At 40.9% G+C, this 12,139-nt stretch overlaps 1 protein-coding gene across 3 annotated transcripts in view; it reads left to right on the forward strand.

Moving 5' to 3' along the window:
- Nucleotides 1-11,814, forward strand: part of CLINT1 (clathrin interactor 1) — an 88,951-nt gene extending 77,137 nt beyond the window's left edge. Inside the window, exons 9-11 of one of the 3 annotated variants that reach the window (XM_033927415.1) lie at nt 5,674-5,963; nt 7,874-8,078; nt 10,309-10,652. In XM_033927415.1, the coding sequence (XP_033783306.1) occupies nt 5,674-5,963; nt 7,874-8,078; nt 10,309-10,652 (839 nt within the window). Of the gene's footprint in view, nt 1-5,673; nt 5,964-7,873; nt 8,079-10,308 lie in introns of all 3 variants that reach the window. The other 2 variants (XM_033927412.1, XM_033927413.1) reach the window with 2 other exon arrangements.
- The last annotated feature ends 325 nt before the right edge of the window (nt 11,815-12,139 follow it).

The following is a 12,139-nucleotide window of genomic DNA, read 5'->3' on the forward strand; positions in this document are numbered from 1 at the left end:
GAGCCTAGCAGGGCAGGGAGTGAGGGGGGGGGGTGCAGATCCTGGCAGGGCACATGAATATTAACACACACACACACCACCGGCTTATATTCAAGCCAACCTTATCTTCCTCCTTTTGGGGGGGATAAGGGGTACCTCGACTTATATTTGGATCATCTTAAAGTTGAGTATATACAGTATTTGGAAATGGATGGGAATCCAATGAAGTGACTTTAGGAGAGGGATAACATGAGTATAGCAGCTCTCATGGAATATGAGTCATGTAGCCAAATTCTGGACGGATTAATGGGGAGAGAGATGATTGATCAGAAGACCTGAGAGTGGTGTGTTGCAGTAATCTAAGCATGAGGTGATGAGGGCGTGGATAAAGGTTTTGGTAATACTCTTGGAGAGGAAGGGTCAGATTTTGGTGGTAATATGGATGAAGAAGCGGCAGGTTTTAGTGACGTGTTGTATCTGGGCGGGGAAGGAGAAAGAGGAGTCAAAGATGACCCAGAGATTGCGAGTAGACAAAACAGGGAGGATGAGTGTTGTTCACAGAGACGGAACAGGGGAAGTGGGGAGGTGGGTTTGAGCGGAGAAATGAGCAGCTCTGTTTGTCATATTCAGTTTTAGATGGTGGTGAGACGTCCAGGCAGCAATGTTGGACAGGCAGGCTGAGACTCAGGTCTGGGTTTGAGTAGAGATACCTGGTGTGCAGAGATAAATCTGAGATCATCAGCATAGAGGTGATACTGGAAGCCATGGGAGGAGATCAGTGCTGCAAGTGATCAGATAAGGAGTGGTCCCATGACAGAGCCTTGAGGTACACCAGTTGATAGCGGGATGACTGTGGAGGAAGAACCACCATTGCATAAACTGAAGGTGCGATGGGAGAGAGAGGAAGAAAACCAGGAGAGAGCAATTCCAATCACAGCAAAGAATCTGGGATTGCCGTGAAGCAGTGCAAATGTTCTAGTGAGCTAAGTGCTTCCTGGTTTTGTTTTTTGTTTTTTTTATATTTTCTTTTGACATGTTGATCAGTTTAAACACAATGTTAAGGTTTTTTGCTTGTGATTGGAATTGCTTTTAGCACATTTCTTTGAGAAACACTTTCTTGGGAGGCTTTTATTTTCCTTTTGTTTTGTTTTTCATGTGTATACATTTTACAGTACTTGCACATATATAATTTGTTTTCAGTGGACTCTGGAGTTGTTTTTTGGGGTGTTTAACTTTTCCATTCCATTGTCCTCATAGTTTCTTGGACATGGATAGTGCCATTAATTTTTGTAGATGTGAGGACTACAGATGGCATGACAATGTCTTTTTCCCTAGGTAGATCTGTTGGGGATGAAAAGAACAGCACAGGCAGTAAATTTTGTATGCTGATGTTGAATTACTCCTCCTGCTGTCTTGCAAGGACCACTGGAATATTCATCAGAATGTGCTGTCCAGATGGGAATCGTTGCTTGCAAATAGTAACAAGGATGGTCATAGATCTGCTCTTTAAATGAGTACAGTAGTGCCACTATGGACACTAAGAAGAAATAACTTTGATCAGAAAATTAGTAAGGAACTATTCAGGGTGGTGACAAAGCTTACTAATTTGCCATCACAGTATGATGTTGACATCTTCACAAGTCAGGATTTTTCATAACATACTTTACAAGTAAGGTCCAGAATGTTTGTGCAGATTTTTGCAATGATCCTTTGATTATATAGTTCGAGACGCAGGATGTAAGGTGGTCAGATTTTGAAAGGGTTACAGAAACGCAAGTGAAAATGGTTATTCAGAGTTTAAATGTCTACTTGTTCACTTGACCCATTTCCTGTAAGTGTACTTTCTGGTATTAGAGAGACTATAACACCATCTGTATTGAAGGTAATTACAAAATATTTGGTTGTGGGTTGTGTCCCTATAGGTTTGAAGAAAGCAATTATTCGGCCGTTGTTAAAGTCTAAGCAGAGTGGAAAGCAATTGGATCCTTATCTTCCTATTTCATCTTTGAATTTTCTGGCAAAGGTGTTGGAAAAAGTTGTACTATCTCAGTTGCAGGATTTTTTGGATAGGCAATTCCGGGCCTCGAGAGCCGGAGCCAGGTCAGGTTTTCAGGATATCCACAATAAATATGCATGAGATAGATTTGCATCTCAAGAAGGCAGTGCATGCAAATCCATCTCATACATAGTCATTGTGGATATCATGAAAACTTGACCTGGCTCCGGCTCTCGAGGACCGGAATTGCCTACCCCTGTCTTAGACCATTTTCAGTTTGGGTTTCAGCATAAACATTCTACAGAATTATTGTTGGTATTTATGCTGGATTCTTTGAAACGAGGTCTTGCCTAAGGTAATTGAGGATTTTTTTGTTATCTTTCTGGACATTTTGTCTGCTTTTCATACTGTCCATAGATCTTACTGATAAAATTGAAGGCTTTAAACATTGAGGATACAGTGTTGGATTGGTTTCAATCATTCTTATCAGAGAGGATGTTTTGGGTAGAGATTGCTCAAGATCGGTGGTTCCAAACCTTGTCCTGGGGGACCCCCCAGCCAGTCAGGTTTTCAAGATATCCCTAATGAATATGAATGAGAGAGATTTGCATACCTGTCACTTCCATTATATGCAAATCTCTCTCATGCATATTCATTAGGAATATCTTGAAAACCCGACTGGCTGGGGGTCCCCCAGGACAGGGTTTGGGAACCACTGCTCAAGATCATTCAGATTGGGCTACCCTCGTAAAAGGTGTGCCACAAGGTTCAGCGTTGGCAGCAGTGTTATTTAACATATATTTGTTGCCCCTTTGTCAGGAATTAAGAAAATTGGATGTGAATTTTTGAATATATGCCGATACCAGTGGTTGACTGTGTGTCGAATACAATTGTCCTCTTGGGGGATTGTTTCAGAATTGGGATCTTTTCCAGATAAGCCCCGCCAAAAAGTTAACCCCTGCCACCCAAAAAAAATTATAAAAAAGAGGCACGATCTGTAGAAAGTAAAGTGGGGGGGTTCCCCCCCACGCCCCCCCGTCAGACCCCTTAAAAAAATGGTCGACAGTTTATCCTATTTTTTTATAATATTAAGTTTCATATCCTCTTTTTTATAATCTTTTTTGATAATGTTAAGTTTCATATCCTCTTTTTTATAATCTTTTTTGGGTGCTACGACGTGGGGACATGGGGGGGAACCCCCCCCCCCACTTTACTTTATACACATTGCACCGCGTTGTGGGGCCGTTGTGCTGTGAACTTCACTGGTTAAGGTTGCGTGCACTGGCAAAAGGTGGCGGGACTTAACTTTCGGCGCGTCCACTTTTTCCATTAGTGGCCGGGCTTATCTGGAAAAGATCCCAGAATTGTTTTCAAGGTGTTAAAACTTGGTTGCATCAGTTAAAACTAAATGTTGGTAAAACAGAGGTTTTATATGTAGGTCATAAAGAAAAGCTTGAGAGATTCCCGTCTAATAGAATGCTTGATAATATGGATGTTCCGGTTCTACAACAATGTAAATCTTGGGTGTTTTGTTAGACTTTAACGCTGTTGTTTAAACTGCACATTAAGTCTGTTATATCTCAAGGTTTGGGGTTTTTTTTTTTTAAGTTTCATTTTTTTTGCAGAGATTGAGAGACTATTTTACGATGGAAAATTTTTGTACATTGATTACAACGTTTCCAACTCCAGTACTTGATTACTGTAATTCACTGTACCTTGATCTACCCAAATATGTGATGCATGCATTACAAATTGTGCAAAATGCTGTGGCCAGAATTATTGTTCAAGTCTCCAGATATGAGCGTATAACACCAATTTTGTGTAGTTTGCACTGGTCAACCATTGCCCATGCTGTGTTTGATTTTTTAAAGTATTGAGAGACGAATGCCCTGTAATGTTGAGTTTGCTGTTTTGCCGTTATCAATCGAAAAGAGCTTTGCGGTCTGAGAATCAGATGAACCTTTAAGTTCCATCATTGAATCTGGTGAGATCTGTAAGAATTCGTCAGCCTATGGCAGGGGTAGGCAATTCCGGTCCTCGAGAGCCGGAGCCAGGTCAGGTTTTCAGGATATCCAAGATGAATATGTATGAGATGGATTTGCAATGCACTGCCTCCTTGAGATGCAAATCTATCTCATGCATATTTATTGTGGAGATCATGAAAACCTGACCTGGCTCCGGCTCTCGAGGACCGGAATTGCCTACTCCTGGCCTATGGTGTCAGGGCAGGGTGCAGTTTTATGGAATTTGTTGCCAATTAAAATTAAGCAGTCTTCCACTGTGATACAATTTTGAAAAAGTGTGAAACTTTGCTCTTTGAAAGAGAATATAAGTAAGTTATTTTATTGCAGGCAGATTCTTTTTAGTTTATTGTATTTTTGTAAAATGAGTAGAGATAATAGTAATTGAATGTAAATTTTCCAGGAGTTTTATCCTTTATGTATGTATGTTTGTTTGTTTATTTATAATCCGCTTTAATTTAAAGCGGAGAACAGAGATTACATTCATAATATAACTGACATACACAATAATAAACTGCACACATACAAAGCTGTTAACACAACTAATATTCAATTCTAAGAACATTACATAAAACTCCTAATCAGGACTATACCTTAAACGCGTGACCTCCACATGACTATAAGAATAATTTCATCTCTAATATTTCATTTGAAAGAATAGATGACATTTCAGAAGCTTTTTAAACATACTTATATTGTCCTTGCTTCTGACATATAATGGGAGCTTGTTCCATTCCTCAGGTCCTATACGGGGACCCCCCACCCCCCCAGTTCTTACAGTTTGTGGTCCCAGATCTTTTCTCGTAAGTATTGACAAATCTAGGGGAGTGGCGGACCTTAATTTCGATAATGGGAGATAAGGAGAGATACGATCTACCAAGTATTTGGGCGATGAACCTTTCACACTCAGATATATGAGTACCAATAATTTGAATTTAAGCCTAAATTCCACCTTGAGCCAAGAAAGCTTAAGGTTATAAATACCCTGAAACATGATCACTTTTTCTCGGTCTAAACAATGTTCTTGCTATTGAATTTTGAGCAACCTGCAGGGAGTGCAAGACAGTAGATGGAACGCCCAATAAAACTACCTCAACCAGACATAGGAGAACCCACAAAACCGTTCACGCATCCCTCAATCAGAGACGTCAAATGAAAAAAAACTAAGATGGCCTTCTAGCCACACAAGCAGCAAAACTGGACCACCAACTCTCCAATTTACTGATAATGACCCCAGACTACAAATCGTTCAGAAAAGAAATAAAAACCACGCTATTCAAGAAATCCTTGAAGTCAAAATAACACTGCAAGACTCTTCCCAATTCTCTGAAACAACTCGCTCTTCTCTTCAATTCCTCTGGAAATGGCCAGATAACTCTTTTGTAATCTGCCTTGAACCGCAAGGTATTGGCGGAATAGAAATCACTAATGTAATGTCAAACAAGGCTGCAATAGTCCACAGGCTATAGTCATTCTAGGCAAGATAGTGGTAAAGCCTGCTCAGCAATCTTAATGTTTGTTTGTCACAATTTGATTGTGTGGTTTTTGTAACCCGCACAGAACTGTAGAGACAGCGGGTTATAAATGTTTTAAAATAAATTTCTATAACTTCACTGAGTCAATGCTATTTTTCTCGTTGTATTTTCTCCCCCCCCCTGCCCCAATTGCCATGCACAGCAATGAGTGGGAATGGAGAATTTGGAGACTGGAGTGCTTTTGGTCAAATATCTCCAGGGCCTGTGGCGCCCAACTCGGACCTCTACGGTGGAGCCTCCCAACCAGTTCCAGGCCTATTTTCTACTTCCCCACAAGCAGCCCCAAGTCATGCTCCAGCTGCCACAAATTCTGCCGTCTTCTTCGACATGATGGCACCTCCTCATGCCACCCTGACTTCCTCTCAAAGCATGAACATCTCCTTGATGAGCTCTAACAACATGGGCATCACGCTCCCTATGTCAAGATCCCAGGTAGGAGACCTCTTATCCTCTTCAGTCGTCATTTATATCATTCTTTTGACCATAGGGCTCATCAAAAGACTTATACCCGCGTGTTTCAAAACAGTACATCATTTACTATTTGCATTAACTCGCAAATAAAGATGATATATTGGTTAACAGTTAAATATATTAATGGCTAATATTTTATAAAATACTTATTGACTGTTTTGTAAATTCTACCTTTAATGAGATTAATAGTTGTAATACTTTGCACCCTTCGATTACTGGTTTGAGCTCACGTGTGGCAATGTTAATTGTTTACATGTATAACATGGTGGTGATCTGTTCTGTAATGATCTTCATTTCTTAGGAAAGAAATGATAGTATTACAGCTCTTTCTCCAAAGGAAAGCAAGAACTGACTTTGTCCTTTATTGGAATGTGGCAGTTGTTCTTCACTGAGCTGTACTACTCGCCGATAGTGTTTTAAAGTGTGTGGAGTTGTGCTGTAAGGTTTGCTGCTTTTCTGTTATTAGATGAACAAGCTGGGCGTGGTAGTTTCTCCCTGGCTGGCAGGAACAGTTCTCTCTTTTTAATTGCTGGGATAACTTTATGAGGCTACTACCTTGCGAACAATGTGAATTCTTTCTAGTTAACTGACTAGCAGAATTCAGAGAATCGGCGCAGTGAACAGGTAAAAGATTGCTCGACTACTGAAAGCATCTGCCTCTAATATTTATAAACTTGTGGCTCACTGGATTCTAGTCCTACACGGCCTGAGTGGAACTTGCATCTTCTTAAAGTAGATAAAATGCAGACGCTGCTTCCATAAAGGAGATCTGATTTTGGTTCCTTTCAGGGTGGAGGTGTTAAGACCCCATTCCAACTTCTAGGATTGTCTTCACTATAATACGTGTGGGGTGCCTTGTGAACAGTAAGTGTGGCACAGTGGTTAAAGCCTCAGCACCCTGAGCTTGTAGGTTCAAACCTACTCTGCTCTTTATGACCTTCCCATTGTTCCGGGTACATTAGATAGATTGTGAGCCCGCCAGAACAGACAGGGAAAAATGCTTGAGTACCTGAATGTATTTATGTAAACCGTTCTGAGCTCCCCTGGGAGAATAGTATAGAAAATTGAGTAAGCAGTATTTCAGCCAGTGATAACCAGAGCTGTTATTGTGATGTCATAATGCCTCATTCCACCAATGCCTAAGAGCCAACCTCCTCAGCGATGTCACAATGGCTTGATTGTCCATTACTTGGCTCACCTTTACTATATTTTGATTTCTAGAGTGGTACAGTGGTTAAAGCTACTGCCTCGGCACCCTGAGGTTGTGGGTTCAAACCCACGCTGCTCCTTGTGACCCTGGGCAAGTCACTTAATCCCCTCATTGCCCCGGATACATTAAGAGAGATTGTGAGCCCACCAGGACAGACAGGGAAAAATGCTTGAGTACCTGAATAAATTAATGTAAAACCGTTCTGAGCTCCCTTGGGAGAACGGTATCGAAAATGTAATGAATAAATAAATAAATGTCTGTCATCAGGATTGTCACTGTGGTGATAAGGGCTGGATGAAAATTTTAAAAAAAAACAGTTCTAAATGGAGGTGCATAGTGATTTACGGTCCAATAGAGTTGGAAATTCAAGGAACAAGGGCAGATTCCCAGGCCAGAAAAATAATAAAAGTGGTAAGATAGTTGGGTAATTTAAAGTACTTTGAGCAAAAGTTTTGTGAATGAAACTGGGAAACCAAATGATGAGGATGTAAAAGATAAAATACTTCTGGAAGTGCAATGTGAATGCATGAATGACAAATAAATATATAATTTTAATCAAAAAGTCAAAGCCAAAGCCTATCGGAAGAGATGGGGAAATAAGCCACATCTCAGAACAGCTGGGTTTGTTGTGACTGGGTTTTCCCCCTTTTTATTCTTATAGCCTTTTCAAAGTATTAACACAACCTTACAGAAGCCTCACCCTCTTCCTACTCAGGGAACAGATCTGATCCCAAAGCAGATTGGCAAGTCACTGCCATCAACCTGGTCAGACCCTAGCGTGAACATCAGTTTGGATAACCTAGCTCCAGGCATGCAACCATCTAAACCTCAACAGCCATCACTTAACACCATGATCCAACAGCAAAGTAAGTCAGCGTGTCCTACTTTTTCATGCCTTCTTTTTGTTTGTGGTTTTCCCCTTCATCTGTTTTGCATTTTTTATAAACCACTCCTCCAGATCACCCTGCTGTAAAATGTGAGGCTGCCCTTCATCCTTTCAGTCTGTTATCCACTGAAGTGACTACGAAGCACTTGGTTGATATATAGCAAGGCCAAGCAAGTGAATGAAATGTGTACACAGTATGTGGATGAAACTTTGTCTATGCTTTTGCTCTTCACCAGATTGCATGTCTGTTATATCTACATTACGACTTGATTTTGATTTTATTTCTTATATACCGCTATACCGTGAGGTTCGAAGCGGTTTACAAAAAATATACATTAAGGATACAATAAAAATAAGATAAGTAAAGATAGGTACTTGGAAATTCCCTTACTGTCCCGAAGGCTCACAATCTAGCTAAAGTACCTGAGAAAAACAATTAATGAATAGTAAAGATGTAAATATAAAGACAGAGATAAAAACAAGATATGAAACATCCCAACAAGAATTCATTGATCTCTCTAGGAGCCACTCTTTTTTCAATAGCAATATGTACATCCCAACAAGAATATAGAAACATAGAAGATGACGGCAGAAAAGGGCCACAGCCCATCAAGTCTGCCCACTCTGCTTACCCACCCCCTGTCTATGCCCTAATGACCCAATTTCCTTATCTTGACCCTCGTAGGGATCCCACATGGGTATCCCATTTATTCTTAAAGTCTGGCACACTGTCTGCCTCAATCACCTACACTGGAAGCTTGTTCCAATGATCAACCACTCTCTCTGTGAAGAAATACTTTCTGGTGTCGCCATGAAATTTTCCGCCCCTGAGTTTGAGCGGGTGCCCTCTTGTGGCCGAGGGTCCCTTGAGAAAGAAAATATCATCTTCCACTTCGACACGTCCCGTGAGCTACTTAAATGTTTCGATCACGTCTCCCCTCTCCCTACGTTCCTCGAGAGTGTAGAGCTGCAATTTGTTCAGTCTCTCTTTGTACGAGAGACCCTTGAGCCCCGAGATCATCCTGGTGGCCGTCCGCTGAACCGATTCAATTCCGCGCACATCTTTACTGTAATGTGGCCTCCAGAATTGCACACAGTACTCCAGATGAGGTCTCACCATGGCCCTGTACAACGGCATTATGACTTCAGGCTTTCGGCTAACGAAACTTATATTGATACAACCCAGTATCTGCCTTGCCTTAGATGAAGCCTTCTAGTGAGTAAACTAAATTCTGCAATATTGCACCAAACAAATTCACGGAGCATTATTCTCACGCCACCATTGGTTGCAAACACTAAGTTGAGTTATTGCCGTTATTAGAACATAGTATGATAGCTTTATTTAAAAATTTAAAAATCTGTACTGAGGCTAGGTGGGTTCCAACAAAACATAAAAATTTCTACAAACCCATGACATAGGTAACAGTCCAAAAAAAAAAAAAAGAGCGTGTGGCGCCATGGTTGAAGCTGCAGCCTCGGTACCCTGAGGTTGTGGGTTCAAACCTACGCTGCTCCTTGTGACTCTGGGCAAGTCACTTCCCCCCCCCCCATTGCCCCAGGTACATTAGATAGATTGTGAGCCCACCAGGACAGACAGAGAAAAATGCTTAACTACCTGAACTGTTCTGAACTTCCTTGGGGGAATGGTATAGAAAACCGAATGAATGAAAATATCCAACAAAATAGTATTCAGACCAGTTTATCATGTTACTGCTGCAAATTCCTTTCAAAACAAGTGGGCTTTCAGATGCTCCCTAAAAGGAAATAATTGAGTCACAATTCTGCTGGTTAAAGAATTCCATAGGGCTGGGCCACCAGTAAAGAATATTTCCCCCTGCCCCTCGTGTAGCTTATTAAGTTAAATCATGACTGTTGAAGAGTATACTTACATTTTATGGCATTTCCCTCTGACCATGTGCTTTGTGTATTTAAAGCTGTTCTGTCCCCTGTTTCTCTAGAAATGAGCCAACGGGTGTCTTTACCAATGCATCTTACTCTTGACCCGAAACACGTATTTGCTCTGCTAATCCTGGGCTTTCATATAGTGCTGTCCTGAATTATTAAACTTTCCCTGATTTTTATACGCGTGAACAAATTTCCCCACGGGCTGTCCTGGTCCATTTGGAGAACAGCAGTTGCCTTGGGTCCAGTCAAGAATTGCTTTGCGTTATTAGGTAATGAATTAAGCTCTCTTGTTTCTGTTCTTGCAGATCTGCAGCAGCCCTTGGGTATGATGGCTCAGAATTTTGCTAGCATGAATCTGAATCCAGCCCCTAACATGTTGCCCATTCGACCTCAGACCAACTCCATGTTGCCAGGGACGATGCAGGTGGGGATGGGAATGCCAAACATGGTGTCCGGGACCATGGGCATGACCTCCACACCAGTGATGAACCAAGGAATGATGGGAATGAACATGAATATTGGGATGCCAGCTGGTGGTATGGGCTTGACAGGTACCGTGGGCTTAGGAATGCCCAATCTAGTTATGGCTTCTGGAACGGTGCAGCCCAAGCAGGATGCCTTTGCAAATTTTGCCAACTTCAGCAAGTAGAAATGGTAACAAATTGGTCAATCAGATGAAGGATTTTAGCTGCACAAATTCTTTTTTTTTTTGGGGGGGGAGAGGGTGGAAATCACTGCTGAGATCTGTACCCCCTTTTTTCTTATTGATAAATTAATTAAAGGAACTTGCATTAAGAACCTAAAGGCTCTTTTATAAGAATGGAACTTCTAGCTGTGGAGAGATGGTGAGAATATCAGGGGCTCCTTTAATGCATATCCAGTTGCAATTTCTATGTATCTGTACACTCGTGGTTTTGCAGCCACAGCATTAAATCCTTTAAAGATTGAAGACTGAATTTTAAGTGGGGAATATTATGGGGAGACTGGACTGAATCTGAAATTTGAGTCTAATTTTGTAACGATTTTTGTTTTGTTCTCTTTGAAGATCCTATGTTTTTCTTTACCCAATTCGTGTTCAATCACGACTGAACACATTCCTTTTCCTGCGTTGTATCATACTGGGTTCAGCGCAGCAATCACTCCAATCTGTTGATTAGTTTTTTATAAGAATATATATATTTTTGTCCAAAGTAGCATATTGATAAAATTCTAGCTAATTCTGGGGTTTAGATCTCTTATCTGCGATGTATATACTTTTGCTACTTTTCCTGTAACAATATTTCTTTCCTTTTTAAGAAGTTTGTGGGCTTTTCTCTCTTTTATTTTACCATTGTAAGTAATATTCCGCTCAGAACAGAGATGAATTTTTTTTGCAGCAAACAATTAATTGGGTTTTCATGGATAAAGGAAATGCAGGACTGCCATTACAAGTGGTAATAATGTATGTCATTTGAAATCTTGGGCCATGTTTATCAAAATATGCCTCCCACTTAGTGCCTAAGGGAAAGACTCTTGGTAAAGACGTCTCTCATTTTTTGAAGCTGATATTTGTGCTACTGAATTGGGAGCTCCAGTGAGAGCTGCCTTGTTGCCAGGAGAGTTACATGTGGCCTCACATATGCTAGCACATGATTGTCCACCTGGTGGCTGGGTGTATAATTGATTCAGGCATTCTTTGAGGTTGGGACTTTTAAGAACATAAGAATAGCCTTAGTGGATCAGATTGATGGTCCATCTAGCCCAGTATCCCGTCTTCATGGAGGCCAAATAATAGCAGCATTCCATGCCACCTATCCAGGGCATGTCTGTCTCAACAGCAGACTATGGACTTTTCCTCCAGGAACTTGTCCAAACCTTTTTTTTTAAAACCAGCTACATTAACCGCTCTTCCAGAGCTTAACTATTCTCTTGAGTGAAAAACTATTTCCTCTTATTGGTTTTAAAAGTACACATATGCCCCTAAAGTTAGGCATCCAATTGCACCCCCCAAGTGTAGATTCAAGTCAGTTATGCACATAACATAATTAGTTAATTGGTGCTAAATTGACACTTGAAATATAAGAACCAATAATTGGCCTTACAATTATGCCCCGATATTGTAAACTTGAGTGCCTAACTTCTCTCGTATGCAGCTGC

This window comes from Geotrypetes seraphini, chromosome 18 (genome assembly GCF_902459505.1).
Source record: "Geotrypetes seraphini chromosome 18, aGeoSer1.1, whole genome shotgun sequence".
Classification (NCBI taxonomy): domain Eukaryota; kingdom Metazoa; phylum Chordata; class Amphibia; order Gymnophiona; family Dermophiidae; genus Geotrypetes; species Geotrypetes seraphini.